The 25,481-nt window shown below is 41.3% G+C and overlaps 1 protein-coding gene across 1 annotated transcript; it reads left to right on the forward strand.

Moving 5' to 3' along the window:
• Positions 1-1,360: 1,360 nt before the first annotated feature.
• CIDEA (cell death inducing DFFA like effector a) lies at positions 1,361-16,158 on the forward strand. Its single transcript, XM_067290725.1, has 5 exons — positions 1,361-1,398; positions 5,915-6,071; positions 6,281-6,427; positions 8,477-8,658; positions 11,874-16,158. The coding sequence occupies exons 1-5, from the start codon at positions 1,361-1,363 to the stop codon at positions 12,004-12,006; spliced, it is 657 nt and encodes a 218-aa protein (XP_067146826.1). The 3' UTR covers positions 12,007-16,158.
• The last annotated feature ends 9,323 nt before the right edge of the window (positions 16,159-25,481 follow it).

Raw genomic sequence — 25,481 nt, forward strand, 5'->3', positions numbered from 1 at the left:
GGGGGTTAACATACGGTAAGGATTCCCTCACACCTGCAAGCCCTAAGCAGCCTGACCGGGAGGAGATAAAAACCTGGGCTCAGTTTCCTGGGGGAGGTGGGTCTGAGCTTGGTTCTGAGGGAGTTCTTTGCCCCATCAGGCTTGGAGGGTGAGTCCTTCCAAGAATGTGATTTGCCTCAGGACTAAGAGGGGTGATTTTAGCTGATAAGGGCCCCAAAACTAAGTCTGAGGGTATCTAGGAGGCATCAGCCTGACTACTAGAGAAGTCTTGAAAGTAAAGAAATATGATGAGCAGCTCTTCTGTCCTGAACAGGCTGGAACAGCAAAACAGCCCAGGCAAGCAGGTAACTACTTATGCCTGACCCTAAGGGTAATGTGAGTGCTGGTTGTAAGGGCCTCTGGAGTCTTCTGGGTTGAGCCCTTCACTGATCAGCAGTGACCTGGTTCATCTGCTGGCTCCAGGCCAGCATATCACATAAGAGCTAGATTCTGTGGCTTCCTGACTCCATTTTCTCTGTGGGCTAGTATTTCTATAACTCTGAAAAACAGTAGCTTGTTTCAGAGCTGAACAGTTCTGTATCCATGCTCATAGGCCAATATGAAAAGGAAAAGCTGTATTTGTACCTGTTGTGTAAACAGAGCCTTCCCCCCCCAGAGGAATAACACTAAATACCTCTGCCAAAGCTACTGTATACCTTAATCCAAGGCATAAGCTCATTCACAGCTCTAAAATCAGAAGCTGAAACATGTAATCTGTTGACTTATTCTAATGCCTAGAGGCTTCAAATGAGATTGGCTTTCACTGCCTCATGGGCTAGATTTTGTTGCTGTGTTAGTCATAAAACAAAAATTTGTCATTCCTTTCCCAGGTAAACCATAAGGCAAGATGCATCTAAGAAAAGCCTTCTTCATTCTTAAATGCTCTAACTTGCACCATTATTACAACCCCATTGCTGATGCCTGTTGTGCTGTAAGAGATTTAAACTTAGCTCAGACTTGGCACGGCCCTGAACATATTGTAATAGTATTTATTGTTTATCTGCGTGGCTCGGAACGACCCAGAAAAGAGCTGCTCTAGCAGGTTGCCTCATCAGCACACCTCCGGTGTGCGAGCAGTGCTGCACCTCCCGCTCCAACCAAAAGCGCGCCCGTGCCCTACGTGCTGCGGAGCCGCCGCGGGGCCCTTCCCGTGCGCCCGCGGGAGCGCGGCGCGGGGCAGCGGCACGGCAGCCCCTTCCGCGCCCGCCCGCCCGCCCGCGGAGCGGCGCAGCCCGGGGCCGGCGCGGGCCTGCGCCAGGGGCGGAGCCGCCGCGCGCCCACAAAAGCGGCGGGGCCGGCGCGGCGGCGGCGGGGGCTCGGCATGGAGGCGACGCGGGACTACGTGGGCTCGCTGGTGCGGTGAGCGCGCGGCCCGCGGCGATCCCCTTGGCGAGGGGCGGGTGCCCGGGCCGGCGGCGTCCCCTCGCCGGGGCTGCCGGAGGGCGGCCGGGGCGCGGGAGCTCCGCGCCGGCGGCTCCGAGCCCGCGGCCCCGCGGTGTCGGGCCCGGGCGGCCCGCTGCTCCCTCCCGCCGCGCTCTGACCGCAGCCCCCGCGGGCGGGCGGGCGGGCGCCTCTTCGGGGTCGCGCTGCTAAGGGGCCTCAAGCGTGGGGCTTTGCCGCGCCGGGAGCGGGGCGCTGCTGCTGCCCGGCCGGCAGGTGTGTCGCAGTGCTGAGGCTGGAAGCGACCTCCCCGCGCTGCCCCGCTGCCCGGGCCTGGCGCCCCGAGAGGCCCGGCCGCGCCGCTGGGACCCTCTGCGAGATGCTCGGAGGACCTGCTGCAAAGAGCTGAGTCTGAGTAACTTGTCAGTCCTAGCTCCTTAGGAGCAAAGGACACTCTCCAAGCTCCAGTGATTAGTAGACGGGGGGGTGGGGAACAAATCTGATCAAACCTAGATTGGAATAGCAAATAGCCAAAAACCTTTCAAGCCTGAGATGAAGTTCTGCTGAGGGAAGCACGAGTAGGAACTCTACAGTTTTAACCCCCGTATCTCCTTTTCGAGGTATAACAACAAGGATGGGGGGCTCGAGGATACTGTCTGCCTCCAGCAAGTAGTGAAGCTAACATGTTGCAGGCTAAGATGAAGCTTCATTTCAGGCATGAAGTCGTGGTAGAGTTTATGGGCCACTTGTATTTAATGACAACTGACTGAAATTCAAGGCCTCTGATTGCATTTCAGTTGCTTATTACATGTAGAAAGGTCTAATTCTGTGCATCACTCAAATGCATCTTGTTATAGCTGCTGTTCTGGTATCTTTAAAACTATTGTTTTAGCAGAGAAACTGAGTCCATAATGCAGTAGACCCTCAGGTCTCCTAACTAATTTCTAGCTTTTTTTTGGCTTAGCTGTTACTGCCATTGTCATTTGTCTGTGAACTCTAACCTAAAAGTCAAACCATGCCATATTCTGAAGCCACTTGTGTTGTGCAACTTTGACTTTCTGAGTGTGAAGGCTGTTGCACCACATTCTTAGATAAACATACATGGAATATTGCAAACAAAGATAGAGTGAAATGTGTGCACAGGGCTCAAGGCAGGCTTTTAATCTTTTTTTCTTCTCAAAATAGCTGAATTCATCTGTTGTCATTTCCCCCCCTCCCCTCCCCCCAGCCTTGACACTACACTGAATGCTTAGGGCAGTACCTGCAAGTCCCTTTTTAACTGGTTGCAGTTGTACAGAACAAACTGGATAAGATTCTAGAGTGTGGAGATATTTGCTTTTTTGATTATAAATACTTTTTCTGAGTTCTTGCATTTTCCACTGACATAGGATCCTTGCTCCTTTAGGGAAGAATGAAGACCTAATCCTTTCAACTTTAAAGAATAATAAAACAATGGTGGAGTTGTCTGTATCTAAGTCACTCAACTTTCTAATAAAGTTAGAAAGCACTTTATAATGCTCCCTGCATCTGTACCACTCATTTCCTGACTTGGCTTGATCAGCTTTTGGTTGGAAACTATTTTCAGTAAGTCCAATCTAGTAGAGATGTTCCTTGCATCAGGAATTCTTGTCTGGTTTCTGAGGACTGCTGCAGTAAAAGGTGATCTTTCTAGGAGCCCCAGACCTAGGCTGGGCTGTTTTAAATCTGTGGCCATGGGGGGGGGGGGGAGGAACAGGCTTTAGGCAACAGGCCCAGAAACAAAGGGTTTCATTCTCTTATCCAAAAGAGCATAAAAGCACAGAGGCTTCTGTTACCTAGTACCATTAATTGAAACCTCACCCTGCACTAGAAGCCCAGATTCACTACTTTGTAAGCAGAATTAGTTTAGATATGATATTGACTGATTTATTGAAACATAGATGAAGTGGCACTGATATTAAGTAACTACCCAAGACTTAGACTTCTGTTAAGTGACGGTCTGCTGGAGCTAATGGAAGTCCTGGTTTAGTAATCTTTTTTTTCCCCAACTTTTTTTTTCCTCTAGTAGAACTAGGAAACACTGTAAGGTGATTGATTTTTTTGAGTTCTGAAGAAGCTTCTGCTCAGAGCTGCAAAAATGGCTTATATAGCTGGCTCTACTAGTGCCTGAAATGAACCCTTGCTTCTAAATGATTTTGAGTCCTGCCCGTGTGCCCTGCCTCTGTATCAAGATGTATGTCATGGCTTTTTCTCATATGCTTTGCCTTTTGTGAGTGACAGCTTGGCTTGAGTAACAGGAAAGGAAATTGTTTAACAGGACTGGTATTTTGTCATCGCAAAAAAAAACAACTATTGGCAGTATGGTCATATACACTACAAACTCTTCTAGACTTTTTTTTCAATTCTAGTTTTCAAGTGTGTGAGGAGGAAAGGAGTTGTACTAGCTCTGAAAGTGTTGTCTCTTGTATCCTGAGCATCGCACTTCCTAACATCTACGTGACCTGTGGAGTCGCCAGCCCTGATGAGCTGAATAGGCTTCATACTTGAGGCAAAGACACGGGTGACTCAGAATGGGAGCTGCCCATGGGCTAGCAGGGTGACTGCGGCACCATTAAGTTAGTCAGTGAAGAGATCAACAGACACACCCGGTCTTAGCACACGTCCCCTTATGGATCTTAAGTGACTGCCCTGTGTCAGTGCTATTCTGTCAGTCTGTCCTTCTCCCTGGCACTGACCCTTCTTTGGAAGGAAAGTGCTTAGCCCTTTGACTGGAAACAGTGCCAGTTTCTGGAAACCACACTGACCATTTACCCTCACCCGCTTATGAGGAGAGCGGTTTCTACCAGCCAAATGTGTGCATATGTTAAAAGCTAGGGAACCTAGTTTTCAAATAGCATTACCAAGAAGGTATTCTAGCTTGAACTAGAATAACACTTCTGAAAATCACCCTCCTAAAAAAATAAATAAATAAAATAGCTCCTCCAGTAATGCCGGAGGAGCTGGTGAGGAGGAGAAACTTTTTTTTTCTCTTCAGATGAGAGATAGTAACCTAAAGCTGTGTAGAATGGCAGTTCAGGATGACAGCAAGAAGGAAATGAGTTTCTGAAACTCTATCTGCCTCTTTACAAAAATGGCTGCCCTCACATCCCAGAAAACATGCTTTAAAAAAAACAGGTAAAAGTTTTGGAAAAGATAGATCTTCTCCTTAGTGTGGACTTATACAAAAAGACAAAACTTGAACATTGTTTGTTGACTAACTTTATGCTATTTCATCATTGTTCTAGGGATTCCTGTAGTCACTCTTTTGATGCAGAGAAAGACTGCCAGTTCCCTTCATCCTCCTCTGTGAAAGTATATGAGAATAACTTTTTCCTCCATGAAGCTGATCTCTTACATTGATGTTGGAGAACAAAGCAGTGATGCATCCCTTCCCCACCTCTGTGCAATTTAGTATTAAGGAGCAATAGGCATTCAGGAAAGAAACCCCGAGAATTTGAGAGATGGAGTACTGTCTTACATACACAAGATCTGTTTAAAAACAGATCAGCCATTTCCTGGTATCATGTAGAAGGGGATTTTTGGCAAACTGTCTGGCTATTGAATTAACCAGTACAATTTGGCAGTAAAAAGTTATCGCTAGATGTAGATGGGAGCAATTCTGTACCTGGATGTGGGAGTAGACAGTCACCACTTATGTGCTCAGTTTTCCTAAGAGTACCTAAACAGTCACTATTAAAACATGTGATTGTTCAGGATAAACTCAAACATCTTTCTGGAAGTGTCTGAATTCTTCTAGGCTCTCTATCGTGCTCCAGCACTATTCATTATGTACTGTGATCTTAACTTTCACTTCATTTGACTCATTTCTTCTTTCGATACCTTAGGGCACAAATAAGTCTTATTTTGGCATTTCCGAAACTAGATGGAATTTTGTAGACTACAGATAGTATTTAGAAAATAAACAAGTGTCTTAGTCATTTGCAAGTCAATTATAACTATATAGAAAGGATCCATTTGCATCCTAATAATAGGTGTTTTGAATATGGATAATAAGAAAATTGTTCAGTCTTCCTGAAGCAAGTGCTTATCCTAAATAACTAGCTGAAAGTAGTCTTGTGAACCATCTGAAGGAGTGTTTATCTTGCAGGTAAAGAGAATGATCTGTACCGCTGAATGTAGTAAGAGTGGCTGCCTTTCCAGTTCACCATATTGTTAAAACTGTTGGCCTCACTGTAACCGAGACCTTGACATTGGCTGAGCTCAGTAGCAACTTGGCCCACATCTGCTAAAAATGGTTTTAATTTTAGAAGTGTTTTCAAATGTCACTGGCAAGAGAAAGTTCAGAGACAAGTGTCTGTAGGGCTATATAATATTTAGTTTTGAAAGCAAGCTCCAAAGTCTAACATGACCTGTGAATTACTCGCACAATGTGCTTATGTCACTGAACTCAAGAGTCCTTCTGACAATGCTTGACATGACTATTTTTGTAACTAAGCTGAAATTTTCTTTATCTTAGATCTTTGGTATCCATGGGAGCATCTGTGGGAGCAGTAACAAAACAGACCCTGTTCCCTCCTCTCATGCCTGCAGGGCGACCTTTCCGTGTATCAAATGCCTCCAGAAGCAGCCGGAAAGGAATTGTTGCGAGCAGCCTGCAAGAGCTAATCAGCAAGGTATAGCAAAAGTTCCCACTCTGGCTGAAACTTATAGTGAAGTACTGTCTCCCAGGAAGGTAACCCACAGGCTTCTGTTCTTCTAAAAATCATTACTGGGGAAGTTTAAGGGAATGTGGCACATGAGCAAGTCTTAATATTTAATGACAGGAAAAAAAGGATCACAGTGACATGCCACCTTTCATATGCTATAATCTATTTTATTGCAGACCATAGATGCCTTCCTTATATCTGCTGGAATAGTTACTCTGGTTTTGGAGGAAGATGGCACAGCTGTAGAAACGGAAGAGTTCTTCCAGTCCCTGGATGATAATACACACTTCATGATCCTAGAAAAAGGACAGAAATGGACACAAGTAAGTGCTCACTTGGAGACAGGGAAGAAGAGGAAGAAAACTTCCCCTAAAGAAGACAAGTGTTGCAGATTCATGTTAAGCCTTCCTGGATGATAAATCAAGTGTGTGTTTTGTTTTGTTTTCCTGCCCCTTACTTGAACATAGGACTGTTGACAAAGATCTGCCATGAATTGAATGAAATGTCACAACTGAAAACAAATTTATAGGGGAAAATCCCAGTTTTGGAGAAGCTCATTAATAACCTCATTCTTGAGCCTTTGTCTAACATAAAGGAAATTTTAGAGCAAAAATAAAAAGCTCAAATTAAGCAATACATAATAAATTTTGCTTTGGGGTGAATGCAGTAATAGTTTAGTGAAGACTAGAGAAATGCTTGTATTCAATCTTGCAAATGGCTAAAAGTTGTCATAAAAATATGATAGCCTAGGTGCTTTGAGATATTTTAAGAACTACTTAGTCTGGATAACTTTAGCCTTCTAATGCTATGAAATTAGTGTCCAGTTTCGGGGTTTGTGTGAGAGTAACATAGCTGTACATTAATAAGAGTCAAATTCTTAAGTGCCCTTCCATGAAATGATTGTTGCTAGAAAGCTATCATCAAACTTTGTACCAGGTGCAGGGGAGGAAACTGCTGTCTGTAGCAGGCCAACCCATTTCTGTGTTTTTACATGCATAGCTCAATCTTGCCCCATTTTTCAGTCTCCTGTGGCAGTGTGGGCAGCTTGCATGTTTTTACTGTGCTGTCTCACTGGTTTATCAACCTGCTGCACCTGGGCTGTGAGCTCCAAGAGCAGAAAAGAAGTTGCAGCTAGGCATATGACTCTACCTAGCTCCTTCCCCCTCTGCCCTATGTCCTGTTTGGCATGGTTGCAGGACTAGCTTAAATGCTGCCCCTCTTCAGTATGTCCTGAATGACAGTGGAAGGGTACCACAACTCCACCATAAATCATTTGGAGTGTAGAGAAAACTCTGTCATGCTTCATCCAAATATCCTGAGTGCTAATGGGATATGCTACCAAGCATACCTAACTACATGTACATGCCCCAAACCCCTGTTGATGGGGGGCCAGTTGTTTGAGCTCAGCTCAGAGGCTATCAAAGTAAAAGAAACAGGCATAAAACTGCTGGCTAATGATATAGTACAGTGCTTAACTCAGTCATATTTATCTTGGCACTGTCTGAGCACTGGGGTAACAAGTATGAAAAGCCCCAGTCTTGCACAATTTTATTGCTTCATTTAACATGCAAAAACAGATTGGTAGCTGCCAAATTATTAATCTCTAATAAAATATGTTGAGTAAAGTTACTCATGTATCCACTAGATGTCTCTCTAAAGATGGGACTTGCTTACTAATTTTTTCCTCTTGGAGTAAGTGATCTAATCCTGAAAGAGTACAAGAGCTGCTTTCATTAAAACTTGCTGGGCAGGAGAGGCTGGAGTTAAGGTGGAAGACAACCTTCCACACTCCTCCTTTCCTTTTTCCTTTAAAAATTAGCATTAAATCCTAGGCATAATCAATAGTGGTTTCCCTCTCCCTGTTCTTTTAGTAAGAAAAGGGTGTTATGAGCCAGGATTTGAAATAAGGACTTAACTTTCACAGATGTCATCTTTGCAGCTATTGATAGGATTGCTAATTAGTATTGTGTTTCTTCCTAAAATGAAGGACCTAATGTCTTGCTTCCTGTTGAAACAGCAGGGACAGCTTCCACTGGGATTACCTGTGGTCTCAGCATAGCCTGAAAAAGAAACCGGATTAAAGTAAAGAAATATTCAAGAGGTGTTATGTCACTTTAGAACTTGTTCTAAAAAGACCCAGAAACTGGGTCTGTCTGGAATAGTTTCAGAGGCCTGATCAGGACTTGGACAAAATTATATAAGCTACAGACTTGCTTTTCTCTAAGTGCTAATGCTTTTAATTCTAATTTAGAATCGATTATGAACTAGCCCAAAGACTGAAATAAGTGAGTTGCTTCTGAAGAACTGCACCATTAGCAATTGTCTTGTCTTTTTCTCCAGGCTTATAAACTATCTCTCTCTTTTTAAATTAGACAAGAAATGGAGTCACCCCTATGAGACAAAAGAAGAAAATGGGAGTAGCTAACATAACATTTGATCTGTACAAGCTGAACCCTAAAGATTTTATTGGCTGCTTAAATGTGAAGGCCACTTTCTATGAGATCTACTCTGTGTCGTATGATATCAAATGTATGGGAGCAAAAAGTGTATTGCGGTAAGTATACACTTCCAAAGCTAACAAGGCATATATATTAATGACAAAAACCTGTGTTTGCTTACCAGTTCTGTGAAGCAGGTGTGTTTATAAACTTAATATTTTTTATTAATTCTTACAAATTGGTCAACATGCTGAGGCTTCCAGTGGAAGGTGGATAGATATCTTATAAAAGGTTAAAAAAAGTATGTATAACTTGCTATGGTTTTTCATAGTGGAATCTTAAACTTCCACCAAGACAAAACCATATCAGTTTGTACTCATAACACTCAAGGTACAGGCTTTTTTCCCTGTTTGAGAGAATTCCCCAGACTTTTGACTTGTTTGAAGAATACCGGAGGCTGAGGAATGAGTATTATGCTCTTTAGATGGGTACTTCAATAGGACAAAATGAGATAGGAATCTGAGCCTTAATGGCAGATTCCTATCTTGAAGCTTACTCAGATTTTGCAAAACCTGACTGCCGAATTCACCTCTTGAAAGGCATATGGAGACAACAAAAAAGAAAGGGAAGAAATGATACTCTGTACTGTCTTCAGTATTTGTCATCTGTACTAAGACTGTCACTTTTTTTAAGCAAGCTAATCTCTAAGCAAACTAACAGCCTAGAAAGGACCACTGCCTCCCCCAGGCCCAAGCTCTGGTGGATCCTGGGTTTGGCAGAACTGGCTGTTGGGAACTGCTGCCTCATGCAGAGGCAAAATAATACCAGTCTGTCCTGTCCACTGCTTTCAAGTCTTTGTGCCTTGTCAAAAGCAGCTGTGTCTGTCTCTGACTGAAGAAATAACTCCTTCCCAGAGGTACCATACTTCTGCTTTGACAATTGTTTAAGTTACAGCCCTGAACTGCTCTACCTGACCTTTCAAATTCTGGTTGAGACATGGCAGTGTAGAGTTGCTAAGTTTTGAGGACCAGATCTACTCTGTACAGAGCAGACAGATCTGCATGCCTCTAAGCAGGGTTTACACTTCACCTGAGCAACATGTAGTCTTTAGTTTGAAGTGTTCAAGTAGTCCCTAGCCTCATGATGCAGGTCTTAAATATCATAATGCTAATCTTATCCCCCGTCTTATGTCTGACTGACCTCCCTACTGTACTTAGGTGGTCCTTTACATAATCTTTCAGGCTAAAGCTGGTGCGACTGTAAATGAGAATTTTATCTGATTATTCTGCGGTAATTATACTGCTGTATACTATGCAGCACTGGCTTCATTAGAGTTTCTTCAAAGAAAAGGTCTGCCCGTGGACAGCTGCGCTCCTCCAGTTCCTGTCTTGTTCTGGCTCAAGAGGCTTGACAAAACTCTGATTTCTGGTTATCTGTTATGGCGATGAGTATCAGCACTGGAACTTGCAGTGTTAAAGAAAGAATTGTAAATGACAGTTCTGCCTGCCTGCCAACACAGTGCAGCTGGTGAGAAAGAAGTGGTGCTGGGAAACAGCTGAAGTAGCTGTGGAGTTCTAGAAGTACAGCTATTCTACAAAGACTGAGCTGTGAGGGAAGCACCAGCACAAGGGTGGGAAAATAGCCCCCTGGCAAAGAGAACAGTGAGAAGAGAGGCAATAACCTTGGACACTCTTCAATTTGACCGTGAGACAATCTGTCTCAACTTGCTACTTGAATTTGAGTCAGACTGTGTTAGTCCTTCTGCTAATGAGTGCCAAATTACTAACTCTGCCATATCCCTGAGCCCTCCCACAGAGTGTGGAGGGAAACAACTTTAAAAAGCTGCAGTTCACTGGTGGGAGGGGCTCACTGCCTGCCAGATCTGAGCAGTGCATTTCCCCTAATGGTTTCTCCCTGTTTTGCCCAACTGAAGGGTCAAATGTTCAGTTCAACAAATACTTCCTCAGTGGCTTACACGACAACTGCTCTCATGTGCAAGTGACACACTGCAGCTGCTCAAAAGCTTGGTACCAGGTGCAGCTTTCTTTACACTGTAAAGCTCCTTGGCCTGTGCTATATTGAGGAGGAAAGGACATACTGAAATGGCATGTGTGTGGGAAGCATAAATAAGGTACAGTACTTCTGAAGGCTTCCCAGGCTCTAAGTGGCAGTGTATTAAGTTCTTGGGAAGCACTGTATTTTGACTGCAAACATTCTTTAATCATGGTGGAAAAAAATGAATTTGCAGGAAGAGAATTTTGTTTGCATTCTCTGCTAGAACTCAAAGGAGAAGTGAATAGCAACAGTAGGTTCACAGTTGCATGGTTTGTTGGACAGGAATTCAGAAAGTTTTCCCCCTCTTTTGCAGAAGGGGAAGCCTGGTCTGGTTTCTGCATCTTCAGAAACTGGTCCCTTTCCAATTTTGGAATTGTTCCAGTTCTTGACTTCCACTTCCCTAGTGCCTTAACCTCATACTTGAGAAAGCCTACTTAACTTTGAGGGGATGAGGCTTGAATATAGCTCTCAGCTATATTTAATGATGTCCCCATTGTCTTTTGGAGAGTGGAAGCAAGACACAGATATGACTAAGCTGAAGAATAAGGGACCACTGAAATATGATCATCTCCATATCCTTGATATCCTGTGGTGATCCACAGTCTATACTATACACCCCTGATGCTTGCCTGGTTTTAGTTTATGGATCTGTACTGATTCTCACACCCTATTATATATTTGAATCCTGGAATTATTTTACTACTTTGAAGCATTAATTTGGTGGGAGCTGAGAATTCCTAAGGTTTGCTGTTTGGGTAGTGTTAATGCGCCTGGCTTCACTTGTTTTGCTGTAGGGCATCTTCTGTAATGTAATTGCTCGGCTTCAGTGCTAATCAAGTTTGATCTGTAGCTGGGAGACACAAGATGTCCTCTTAGTGACTGGCCTAAAGGTAAGAAGCAAAATATTCATGCTGCAGGAATGCTGCTGAGTTCTCAGGTAAAGTTAAATATTCAATGGTCCTCTGGTAGTTTGAGTGATGGTTTTGCAGAAGGCCTGTAGAAGTCTTAACAGGATGACAGACAACTTTGTTAAATGTGTTTTCTGGTTCTGCCTAAGCCTGCAACATGTCAACAGTTTTCTGTCAATCAATGGGCACAGAAGTAATTGCTCTAAAGAAGGCATAAAAGTGACCAGCTGCCCAGAAGTGAGGAAGACCAAGAGAATTCTTAAATGTATCTACCTAACTCATCTTAAAGAGCGGTGGGGGGGAAGGAAGGACATGACAATGTTGCTCTGCTGGTGAAAACTTTTTTAAACAAGTGGCTTTTCTTCTAGGAAGGTGCTTCAGCTAATATCCCATGCAGCACAAATAACTGGACAATTTCTTCTCTACACTGGAACTTACATGTTGCAGCTGATGGGTGAATATGATGAAGACGGCACATGTACAAGACCAAAGCAGGAGTAGTGAGCACAGCTGCACTTCTAATACTGGATCCTTTTACTTAAAGATGTTCTTTGCCCAATTTTGATTGTAATGATGTTAAAGTAGGGACTGTCCACTGAGGTGAACTAACCTTTTTTCCCCATGTGGGAATGCTTGTAGGCCTTAGCCATAAAATATGTTTGGTGTTCACAGACTCTTAACAGAAAAAGGATGGGTGCCTAATGTTTGAGAATTGGGCAAATGGAGAGAAGGCAAGTGTTTGCCGCAGCAACTAAAAATGGAGAATCAGTATACCTTGAAGCATGCAGGCTTTGTATCTAATTTTTTCTTGCACTGATCAAAACATGGTTTATGTTCATGGCTGTTTACTTGCCTTCTGAACAGACTGGGCTTTAAAGGGTTTGTTTGGGCTTTTTGATTTTTCGTTTATTATTCCCTAACACTGCTGGTACTAGTGTTCTACTGCACCTGAGGTACAAAAGGGTGGAGGGTACTTATTTACAATAGGAATGCATAATATAACTGAATTCTGGTTCAGTGACTGACTAATCACATGAAATCTAATTGGAGAAAGTGCAGCTACTAAGCAGAAGCTTAAAACTTAGCCTTACTTCTCTTAAAGTAAGTAAAAACACTTTATATAACTCCTTACATTTTTCTCCAAACCTACAGAAAGTTCTGGCTGGTATAACTCATACCAGTTGAAGAAAATGTTAAGCACTGTATAATTTGCCTTAGTTTCAGGAATATGGCTTACAGGCAACCTTCTGAAGCTTTCTTCAGAGGTTAAACCTTCACTTTTGTAATTTCTACTGTTCAGCTACAAGATGTGACGCTACATCCCAGGCTGTACTTAAGATACATGTAGCGTGGATCTGTAGAGACCCCTGAACTCAATGCCCCTGTGTTCAGGGGAGAGCAACAGGACACTGTCTAGATTTGCATAACATACATGTGCTCTAAACTGGATATTTGCAGTTTTATAGTCTACCAAGACAAGCTGTGTTAAAGGGCAAAGTTTTTATTCTTTAGATAGAATTGTCCAGAATGTCTTCTGCAGTTTAGTGAGCTGCTAGAATGACTTGTTTCCAGCGAGTGTCTCCTTAACAGTGTGAACAAAGTGGAAAACAAACAGTGCTGGGGATCTTTTGTCAAAATGCAGACTCCTGTTGTTGAAGGGAAAAAAATAACTATTGTTGTAGGGATTTTTTGAGGTTTTCATTTGCTGGCTTATGACCAGTTTTAGATACATGCTTAGATATATTCTTGCTCAAGAACAAAAGAGTTAAGGAGATGTCAGAGACACATTTACCTGTATCTGCTAACAGATGCTATCCAGGAAGAGAAACTCGGTGACAGGGAGAACCAGTGGGACTGGGGAAAGAAAGCAGTAGGAGCAAAAGGGAAAGGACCCCCAGATGCCTGCCACACCTCTACTGAGACAAAATTTGTTTCACTATCAGCTGCACTGATTAGCCCTCTTCTGGGGTCAGAAGGTAGAAGAAAACCTGATGTTCTAAAAGAGTAACAGGTGAACAGAAAGGAGCCAAGAATCATGGTTGGTGGTATCCGTTCTGATCTATCAGCTGGGTTTGTTCACTTCAAATGTCACTAATGCACAGAAATATTGCTCTCACTTTTATCTGCAAATTTCACCTTCATATGCTTATTTGTGCCTTCCCTTTAAGGATCTGACTTAGCTGAAGCTGCATCTTTCAAATCAGTTTGTTGTGATGAGAAGCAGCCTAAAGGCCAGTCTTAAAGGGACTGACAGACAAGTTTGCCAGGTCTCTGTTCTCTCTTCAGTAATGGTATTACAAATGAGTGGACAGCTAAGAAAGAAACCATGTTTTTGTTTGTTTGCCATCCACTTTTGAGTGTTTGCTCTTTTAGTGGCGGGGGGGGAGAAGACAAGTCTCCAGGCAAGGGAAGGACTGGTTCTTACTAATTTCTCCCAGGGAAGAATGGCTGCAACTTGTAGCACTGTCAAGTTTCCTTTAAAAGAAAACACTAAAACTACTCTGCAGCTACTGAGAAAGAGGTTATATTAAAATGAAAGCTTCATACTTCATGTGCATTGCTCCCCCCAAAACACTCCGAAATAGTGATTGTTGGCCAAGGTCTTTCTACCCATATCAAGGAATAGCATTTAACTGATGCAGTGCAAGGGCTTTGTCACTAACTCAGCTCTTAAGGGCTATTTATTCTATTAAAACAAGCCTGTCTTTCAAAAGTAAACTCTGCATAATGCTCCTAGGAATATGTGTGTTGAAAATGGGAGCACCAACATTAAAAAAAAAAAATTTGCATTGTTCAATATTGGACTAACCTATAAATTGCCTCTTCAACATCTGTAATACAAAAGCTTTTGCAAGTCTGAACTGTGTAGATCTCAAATTCCAGCCTTCCATAGCTAGAGGGAATTACTACAGAACTAACACTCCATAGTTTTCAGTGGCACTATATTAAAATTTAACAATCTAAAAGACTAAGTCAGTATGAATTTGAAATGTTTCCAAGTGGCTGCTTCTTTGAGAGCTTTACATGTTAAACTTGAGTTGTTGAAGGTCATCTGAGCTGCAAAGTCTCCATCTCAAAGTATCTCTGTGTTCCAGTTCAAAATGCAAACAGCTGAACAAAGTAACTCAAATTTGGCATTTCCTCACAATGGGAAAAGTGTCTTGGGAAGTTCTAAGTGTTTGAAATAGCTCCATTGCTACTGAATCTGAATTTTGCTACAGGTATAGGTATACAGGTATATTTAGTATTTGGGGGATGATATTAGCTACTGTACAAACTTTTTTTCCAGAGATAGTTTTGGCTTTGAGTCAAACTGGAGTGCATAATTCTCTGAATTGGAGCCACTTTGATTTTTACAGCCTGCTGCAGAGACATAGCTTTCACTTCAACAATACATAGTACACAGCAAAGAACTTCAGCATTTTTTAGCTTCCAGAAAACCACATGCAAGTGGTGTGCACTATCTAGTAAGACAGATTTTAAAAAAGGCTCTTAACTGCAGGTATGCAGAGATGAAGCTAGCTTTTCCACTTAATTTTTTAACTTTAATTTTTATTTTTTATCTCATTTAATAGGCACTAGTTACTGTTGCAGTCAAGGCTTGGTAGCACTGAAATGTTGAAGGTGTGAAGCATGTTTACTGCCTCCTTGCTTGCACCAGCCCTTTTGCCTGTTGCTTTGCATCACTTACCAACAATCCAATGCACCAAGTCATACTCTCTAGTTACCAAAAAAGGAATTTTCACTGAAGTACTAGATCTTGTTGACTCAGGCACTATTCATGAGCTGCAGGCAAAACAAAGCTGCTCTCTTCACAACTAGAATGAAGAATCTGCTAGCTTCTTTTGTGTGTGTGATTCAGGATTTATCATTACTTCATTTCCTTCCTTTCATAAACACATGAAGCTGTTGCTTTCTTACACCTTCCTATTCTTTCGGGAGAAATGTGATTACGAACCCTTCCATCTAGGGGGAGAGGATAAGGCAGGGTCTAAATTCCTTAGACCATTTGGAATATGCTCTAGGAAACCTCCTGAATCCCTTCCCTGCGGAGAAGGGAGTGGCTAAAGAAAGGAAAAGGGGACTTTGGGCTAGAAGGTACAGTGTGTAGAGAGGTAGGTGTTTGAAAATTAGGAAATGTTGGTAATTCTCAGTAGTACTGTGAAGATAATTACAGTGCATGTGATCATTTGTAACTGACTAGAATTATAACTCTAAATCATTTCAGCATACTTCTTCCTGAGATAGCACTTGAATTAAAGGCACAAGCTTCTTTTAAGTGTTTAAAACTGAAATACTAAGTATATTTTTGATTTAATACCTCTGGTTTTACTAGACATACTAACATAATTAACATGTCACTTTAGCTATGTATTAATAAATGAATCCTTATGGGGTTTAAGCATTTATCATTTTGCTGTTTCTACCTTACCTTGTTATATATTAATGTTAAAATATTTATAATCATAAGTATTGTTGCTTTTCTAAGGGAGAAGATGGTGTTTTACCACTTCACAACTTTCAAGTCCGCTAGTTTAACTTGCTATGAAATTAAGATGGGCAGGTATTATAATGTGTCAATGATGGCAAGATTTTCTGATACGTGGTGCCAATTTTAAGAAATACTGTCCATGAATAAATATATTCAAATGATGGCTTTGGATGATATCTCTATTAATTTCCAGGATAACTTATTCATTAAATAATCATGAATGTTAACAGATCTATGGTCTGCCACAGGCAGTTTCAAAATGCTGGACTGCAGCACTGAGGTAACTGGATACTATTATAAGGCTCTCAACTTTTAACTCTCCTGCTGACTCACTTTCTGGCCTCAGAGAAACCATGCAAACTGTTTCCTTTCATATGAAAGGAATGCCTTCCTCCATCTGCTTTACCAAAGCTGCAAAAGCCTGCAAACTACTGAGTATAGGAGAAAGAAGGCTTGGGAAATCTCTGGTAGGAGTTGCTCTTTTTCATTAAATATAGGAAAGACCAAGAATCTAGTTTGTAATGCCTCATGGAAAACTCCCTGCAGTCATATGTACATACACAATAGTACATACTTTCTTTTTGATTGCATGAAAATATGAATTTAATTTAGTGGAACATCTAGATTTCTCTAATCCAGAGTTCATTTACGGTCTTCAGGAGAAACAGAATGCAACAGTGATACCAATGTAGCAACTTCTGCCTACTAAGTACATCCTGAAATCAGCTTAAGTGACAGTTTTGCAGAGTTTCACTATTGATTTGTATCTCTTATTGAACAGTTTCCCCTCTTCTGGGAAAACCAATGTCTGTTTTCTTGCTCTAGAAAAGTGCAAAAATAGTCTCTTACAGAGAAAAAAATAAACTGCCTATGATTTAGCTGGACAGTAAAATCAGCAAGTCTGACTGAGAATATTTTTGGAGTGGTTATTCACAGCTTTGTTTACAGATGCAGACACCAGTTATGGCCTGGACAGGGTCAATAGTTTGTATCATGACATGACTGCTGATAAAATACTTGCTGACCTCAATCTTGAGTTGTTTTGTTAGATATTTCTAAAGTCACACATCAATCTGAGCTGTTCATAGTAGGCTTCTCCTAGCGTATTCTCAGTTATGAATATTTACTAATAAATGTTCACCCTCATTTGAAAAAACATTAAAGTAGTACTATTAATTAGTTTATGAAGTAGCTAATGAAATGTAATATTAGAAATACAGTATATCCTAATAAACTCGAATTAGTAAAACATGTCCCTTGCAGTTCCAACATAAAAAGCACATGATCATCATTTTCTAAAAAGTTTGTTTTACTAATTAGCCAGAATAAGTGATGTAATATAACTATTGTCAGCACCACCAGGGTTTTGTGAACCCTGTTGTGTATAAAAAGCAACCGTACTTAAGGAAACAGTAGTTTAATGGCATGTGGACAATTCATCTACTATAGAACTAGAGAAATTTCAGACATCTGAGAAGTCCTTTAAAGTCCAGTTAGGTATAATAATTTCTGATCATTTTATAATTATACTGTGAAGTCCATAATCACGTTAAAAATATTTTTAATTACAAAGCATTTTGCTTTGCTTAAGTACTTGACTTGGTTTGCTGCTTGTCTTTATTTAGTAGTGTTTTTAAATGCTCTTCCCCCACCTCCAAAATCAGGAAACAATAAGCAAGAAAACATAAATAACCTTATTTAAGAAAAAGAAGGATTATAGACTTATTACTGAACCAGACACATTGGAAGTCTATAGAGGTACTCTATATTTTTCTCTTGAAAAGCTGAAGTGGAAATGGTATTGGTTTGGTGACTTCTGGACCAAAGGTACTTAATTTAGACATTTTCCCAGCTGCAGCTTTCCTGCTTTCTTGTCTGCTTAGGGAAGCTGCCTTGAAAAGCTGTTATGGAATATTGTTCCAATCTGCATCTGGCTCCCTGGGTGAACATGCTTTCCAAATTAAAGTCAGCATCTTCCATGATAGCTAATATGTTCTCAGAATTGATTATTCAACAATAAACCCCATTTTATCTGAAATCAGCAATTAGTAGTTGCTACAAAGAGCTATTCCCATTTCCCTATACAGAAAAGCTATTTCATCCTTGGATGGGGTGATAAAGCTGGTTTTACTCATCGTTATAAGCATAGTCTGCAAACTACATTAATGTCAGAATTTCATCTAGATAAAGAGTATAGTCTGTAATGGAATTTCACCTCTGTGATCATTAGATTCAGTAAACAATTATCTTCTCATATTTCTTGGTCCTAACTGTCCCTGATAGGGTACCAGTGCCTTAGTTTTCACAAGATCTGTGATCAGTGAAAACAAAGCAGTTTTTGTCACCAGCAGCATCAGCAATGACTAAAGGCAGTAGTAGTCTGGTCACTTTTGTTTCTTTGACTTCCACCTCGCTGAAGATTTTTTTCCAGAAAATTCCAGCTGCTGATAGAGGACCTCTGCTTTTCTCTTGGAAGCTCCCACCACTTTCACACTGCTCTAGCTTTTCTTCATCTAAACCTTTCTCTGTCTGATACTGTTACCCAATGTCACTAGCTTCATGCACTCAGTTCCTTCTGCTATTTTTCTGTGCCTTGCTCCACGACCCCCTTTATACGTGCTATCTGTTCTGCTATTCAGCTTGTGGCCTCCTATCCCCTTTTCCAGATTCACTTCTGCCACATTCCAACAACAACAAAATACTTAATGACTGAAGAAAAGCATGGGGGGTATCTTTAAAGCTACTGCAAACCAAAAAAGAAAAAAGAAGTCCTATCTGTCTTGCTCTCTCTGTTGTTTATACTAAGTGTTTTCAGGCAGAAGTGGTCTGTCTCTGTATTTATGTAGCATTTTTAGCATAACTGTGCTCTGTATTAATGAAGTTGTCCTGACATACAAAGTTTTTGACCACTGAGGGCAGCTGTCTATTCCTGACAGATCATATAGGCCACACTTAACATAATTAAAAGTTTCTATTCAATATAGAGATGTGACACCACAATGAAATCATCTGACACAACAGAGCTGTATCTCTCTGCAAATTTTCTGTGCACAGGCAGTAACTGTGTCTCCACACCCTTCACACAAAGTAATGGCATTCTATTGTGCGGGCAACCTATATTGTAATCCCATATTCTCCTGTATTCTGGTACACTGTTTAACAAATGGACCATGAAAAGGATTATTCAATGTGGGCAGGCAGTGGGTTGAACCCTGGCCATAGGCCAGACTGACCTCTTACATTCTTAGCATTCATAAGCCTTTAAATCATTAATATGGTAATGCTGCTAATAGGCTGCAGTCTGAGGCAACAGCATAGTTGCTCAGTCTCACTACTGCAGAGTGATTTTCTAAAAGAAAAATGATCAGTTCTCTGTGTGTGAATGTTGTTTTCCCCTTTTAATTCTTGATCAGTAGTTTTCCGAGTGGGATTCTTCAGCTGTTTACGTGCAGTCAATATCAGACCACATTCCTTCAGTGGCAGTACCCACCCACCCTTGACAGTGTTAAAGATTGTCCTGTTAAAAATAAGCCAGGCTTTGTTGAGTTGCAGCATCTGCAGTGCTGTTTGTACTAAGCCTGGATGGAATTGCGAGGAATGGTGCTCTTCTTGCAAATGTAATCTGAGAGAATCATTTGTCAAGCAGCCCAGAAGTGGTATGCTGCTTTGGTTTGGACATGTGTGACAAATGAACAGGAGCTATGTAAGTGAGTGAAGGGTGGCAGCCAGGAGCTGCTCACCATCTAAGAAAGAGGGAAAAGAAGAAAACTGTGGCTCACCTGTGAAACCCGAGACCTGGAGAGAGCAATTTATAATTGATTTTAGCTGCCAAATTACTCTTATAAAATAATGTTTCTCACAGTGAGATGAATCACTTTTATTTGAAAAGCTACACATTTCCGCCTAAACATATACTTTGCTTAGTAAGTATTGAATAACTGGCTGTCTAGACAGGACTCCAACCCATTGTCTTAGAGGTCTATTGCTTTTTCTTTGTTCTCAGAGAATAAAACAATGAGAAGTTATTTTCTGTAATACAGCCTACACGTATCCTTTCTCCCTTCCCCTCCTATACACTAAATACAGATCTCTACTGTCAAGTGTTGCAAGGTGTTTTTTTAAGCAGACTGTGCTGGATGGGATAAGATGCACGTGCTCTCCTACTTCAATAACAAGTTAAAAGACAAGAAACAACGTCTAGAACAGAAACATTGGTTGTGCTTGGACCTGACTTGCATAATTCTAAATGACCTGAGGGAAAATATAAGTAATGGACTGATAAAGTTTGCCAATCATATAAAAACCTTCAGGGCAGTCAAAACTACAATCAGTTGGAATGAGTTTCAGAAGTATTTCTTTATACTGATTTGAATAAAATAGTACCTGATTAAATTTAATATCTGTAACTGCATAACAGGGAAAAAAAAAGTCCTTGTGTCTACTGTGAGGGGATCCAATTTATCTGTCGCTACTTTCAAAAGACGTCTTGGAGTTAGTGTATATAGTTCAGTGAAAATATCAGCTCAAAGCTCAGCAGCAGCCAAGAGGGCAAACACGATGTTAAGACTTATTCAAACACAAATACAGAACGGAGCAGAAAGCATCATGTGCCACTGCATAAATCTATGGCCAAGGTTTGAATGCTGCGTTCAGTTCTGGTCACTCCTATTTCCAAAAGGCCACCTTAGAGCTAGTACGGATACAGAGAAGGGTGACTGTCACAGGTATGGAATGTCCTCAAACACGGGGACATTAATTAGACTAATACTTTCGGTTCAGAAAAGGGTGCACAGGAAAAAGGGTAAAACAGAAATACTAAGAACTTTACCTGACACAAAACTACAACAGTCATTAGGAACTGTTAGTCGCTATTTTTCAAAACAGAAGAATCATGGAGCACCAAATTAAGGTAGCAGCTTTAAAATAGAAAGTACATCTTCACAAACAGAATTCAACTGTGTCAGTTAATGCTGCATGATACTTTGGAGGCTGAAAGTGTAACAGAGTTAAAAAAGCAGTTATGCACTTTCATGGATGCTGCAAAAGGACTGTTAAATATGACGCTCCAGATTCAGTCTTTCGTTCAACAAATTACTGATTTCCAGGACTTAGAAGGACATGCTGGGGGAAGTGTCACTATACGCTTTCCCTAGCACCCATCACTGGCTACTGACAGACACATAATGCTAGACTAGACAGATCTTCAAATACAGCTGCTGCCAGGGTACTCATGTGGTCAGAAGATGCTATTTCTTCTGATAATCTTTAGCGTGACTGCTCTCTAAAAGATATTTTCTCCCCATTCTGATGTCTCCCGCACTCAAAACACTAAGAGTGTACTGATAAGCACCGTACTGTATTGGCATCTGTTCAGAGCTGACTAAACTCCAAACACAAGTCAGCAATATCTCAGATTCATCCTCCTCCTGCAGCTGTACCTCTCACTCACTGTGTGATACAGATAATGCGGAGTATACGTTCCAGCTAAAATTTGTTTTCACTCTGTTCCTCAAACAACTCAGACCTCAAAATCTCTGACATGCAGATAGGCTGCAGGGCTGAATGTAGATAAATTCCTGCCTTAATTTGGTATTTCTGTGCTCTTTTGGCTGCAGCTGTAAGAAAACACTAAGCTAGATACTTTACAAACTTTGCTGAAGACACAGTGTAGCCTGTTCTCTGGATGTTTGTTTATGTAGCTAGGTCACCTATTAAAATGGAAGTTAAAAACATAGCCACACCAAACACACATTCTGCCTGACATAACAGGCAGGTACATGCCTATCTCTTCTACAGCTGCTGCAGCTGTTGCGTAAAAATAACTACCACCAACCCTGCAAAAAGTCCTGTCTGAATGATAACACTGAGGCTGAAAACAAGGAGAAACAAAGGGCTGAAAGAAAATGCTGGTTTACAAAGGACAAAAAATGTGTTAAAATGAAAATACAGTAAGGCTCCCAGTGCTGGAAAGCGCAGAGGCAACTGGACTGAAACACACGTTAATATTCAGGCTTCAGCTTTCAGTATTTTTCTATTCATCTCGTCAAACAGTGAGAAAAGTGTGTGAAGATGCAGCTGAGAAACGCCTTCCGATGAAATGGCAGAATTCCTTCAGTGTTACTTGGATCTCTCTCAGACACATTAATTTCATACATAAACATATTTGGCCCTGACTTACTGTACTTGCTGTGACCTTCATTTTAACATTACGAGGTTAGATCACATCTTGTATACCGAGATGCCAACAACAGCATTACCTCTACTGACAGCTACTGTTACAAAGCAGACAGGTGGGCAGCATTAAAGCATTAAAGCAAACCCTCAGTACTCAGGGTGAGCATAGGTGGCAATTAGTGACACCACAGCAAGGGGGGGGGAGGGAGGAACAAAATGAGAAACTGTTTGAGGACTGTATGAAATATGGCGACTTTCCTAGGAAAAATATAGACGCTACAAAACACCTACAATAAATATATATGCTGGCTTTAGCCTTATTAGACAGCATGCTTTTGTGTTTGCTGCTGTGTCCCTTCCCCTTTTGAAAGGTTTGACCCTGCCAGCTAGTTATAGGGCTGTTTCTAGACTTTCTGCAACTGCAGTATCTGTGGGACTCATGTGTCTGTCAAATTTGGTCACCATAGGTCAACATACTGAAAAAGTGGTGGTGGAGATACACACGCACACACTTGCACAGAGCATGTCTTCCCACGCTTCCTCAGGAAGCCAGGCCAAAAACCAAAGCCAAGCCACTAGGACTTTTATCTTTTTTTTAACATGAGAAGCTTTTAGACTAATGAGGAGAGAAGGAAACTGCACTAACCCTGGGACCTTCCTCTTCAAGGCTACTGTGGGGTAAGTGGCATTTACTAGCCTGCTACAAACTGTCAGAGAGAATCCACCATGTGGATTATGCTTATTGCTTTGGTAGTTAACATAAATGCTAACCAGCTTTATGACACTGGATGGACCCTTTCTGATATTCTTATATATCAAAATGCAGCATATTTTCCTTCTGAAAAAAAGGGACTAGTAGGGAGTAGTAGATATCATGTTAATTCTTCTGCTATGACATGAACTTCTCTATAGTCCTTAAAAACTCCTCCAGTAAATAGAAATAGTTGTAGCAACAACACTGACATAAACACAAATGTGTTTCCTGAAAAGCAGGAAGTAGCTTAACAATCATATCATATGACCAGCTAAATACAGAAGAACTTTGCTGAGGTTTTTCCAGGGCGTTAAAGCAAATTTCCGTGTGATCCTGTGGGAGAGATGACTATTGCCTGGCCTGCTATTACTGGAAAATCCTTCTACACTGTAGCATGGGCACTTTACACATTTTATCCTGCCTTGTGAAATGCATCATTCTGTACGTCTCCACTTTTATTTTAGCCTTTACAAGAGCAAGAAGTAGATGAGAAAAGTTTAAGACAGAGATTTTTGGTTTCTGTTTATCCAAAAACCCATGATCACAGGCAAAGGCCCTGCAACCTTCTCCACATTGCCCCACCAATTTGTCAGGACCATGAAGCTGTAGTCTTTTCAAGGAAGCTGGACCTCCTACAGGAGCGATGTGAGTATTTCGTTTGCTGTTGCTCTCTGATATCACTGCTAAGACTAACAGCCAAGATCCTTGTCAGTGCCGACTGACAGGAGCAGAGAAGAACTACATGGAGCTCCCATCGGCGCACCAAAGATCTGTCCAGTGGAAATAAACTGTTCTAGGCTTTCACCAGCCAGAAATCTCAGACTGATCCAGACTAGGCCTAGCAGTCAAACGTTCCTTTTTCCACATCCTGTCTATCATAAAGGATCATGCCGCTCCCCCCTAAAATGCGAGTGTGGACCTCTGTTACTATTTAATTTTATGCTTCCGTGCTTGGGAGGGAGAGATATTTTGAGAATGTAAGTCATGTAAACTGTTCAAAAGGCTTTCTGGGACACGAATTTGCAAAGTATAGCTGATAGTCTGTAGCTATTGGGACAGCTTGCAGATTTTCCAGGGCTAAATATATTCACTTTTTTTGTGGGGAGGATTGAACAGCAGAAATTGAGGCAGAATTGCAAAAGAAAGGAAAAGCAACTGAAACAATGAAAAGGGGGAAATCTGCAAGTAAAAATCTTAAGAAAGTTTTCTTCCTATTTTGTGCATAGAGAAAATAATGCATACTCTAAATATTAAATTAGGCCAAGAAGTGAATGGGAAGGAAAACAAGAATATGACTGAGTTAAAAGGGTTAGAAGTCAATATGCATTATAGGTATCTGAGAAACAGACTACTTAGCAAAATATAACAAATAAAAATCCACTGTACAGAACTGACACTGTGTTCCTATGCTAATCTATTTATAAAAGGGATTTCATGGACTCGATCAGGTGAGCCACCTAGGGAGAAATCTTTAAAGACTTTTAGGTGCATTAAACTTCCAAGAGGTGTTCAGTTGGGTTTTAAAATATATCCATGAGTAATCCATTGCAGTTATGTACATAGTAGGATTTTGAAACACCTAAATGCCTTTAAAATCATGGACCAAGGCTATAAACACTTAAAGAGAATGTACAGGCTTTTGCATCTGCAGGTTATAATGGCACCTGGATCTCCTAACTCAGCTAAACTACGAAGTAAACACAAACATGGATCAAAAGGATTTGAAGGTACATTTACATTCAATGACCAACAAGTGGGTGTTACTTCTTTTCAGACTACTAGCAACAAAACACAGAGAAACTGCAGGTTGATTCAGGTCTGACTGAGCATGAGAATGTATTTAAATAGTTATAAAATGTGTACAAGTAAGATGCAAATACTTTGGGTAAACTGTTGCTCACCTTCATCTACATCGACAGTTCTAGTCTTACACTTAGCTAGTTACTTTGTATGTGTGGGAAACAGGCTAAAGTTTTGGCCTCTAAACATTATTTAGGCTTGATGAACTGCTACTCACAGACAGTAGGTGAACCTTTGGAAGGAGACGGACACTGGTTGCTAAAATCTAAATAGCTTTTGGGGAGGCATGTGGATTAAAGGTTCTACTACATTAGCCAATATTCCCTCACAGATTCTTGTATCTTCACTGGCCTACCTATATCCATTATTTGCTTTATCCATATTTTCCTGGGTGAGGGGGCTCTATATTCTTTGTGCACACATGTGTATGGAGGTCTCAGTGCCAGCAACTGGAGTGGGGCCATGAGGGAGAGGGGCTGTGTCTGTGATGCCAGCAACTGGAGAGACCAGAGTGCATACACATTGTGTGGGTCTACATGGCAGTGTGTAATCACTAGCGAATATGAAGGCTAGCTGGTGAGTAGGATGAGAGGCTTGGGAGCCAAGTATTAGAGCAGCCATAAATTTGGGCTGGATATTGGAGAAACCAGAGGGGCCTGAGACTTGGCTCCTGGAGGGAGCAGGAGGTCCAAGCCAGCTACCAGAGAGACTGTTGGGTCTGAGGGTTGTCTACTGTTAAGGTCAAATTCTGGACCA

This window comes from Apteryx mantelli, chromosome 2, assembly GCF_036417845.1.
Source record: "Apteryx mantelli isolate bAptMan1 chromosome 2, bAptMan1.hap1, whole genome shotgun sequence".
Taxonomy (NCBI): Eukaryota; Metazoa; Chordata; class Aves; order Apterygiformes; family Apterygidae; genus Apteryx; species Apteryx mantelli.

What these genes read in the sequence shown, in the direction of transcription:
- CIDEA (XM_067290725.1), top strand. Translation starts at nt 1,361, where the DNA reads ATGGAGGCGACGCGGGACTACGTGGGCTCGCTGGTGCG. An exon ending in TACGTGGGCTCGCTGGTGCG is followed by an intron (nt 1,399 to 5,914) that starts GTGAGCGCGCGG and finishes TCTTTATCTTAG; the next exon opens with ATCTTTGGTATCCATGGGAG. An exon ending in GGAGCAAAAAGTGTATTGCG is followed by an intron (nt 8,659 to 11,873) that starts GTAAGTATACAC and finishes CTTTTCTTCTAG; the next exon opens with GAAGGTGCTTCAGCTAATAT.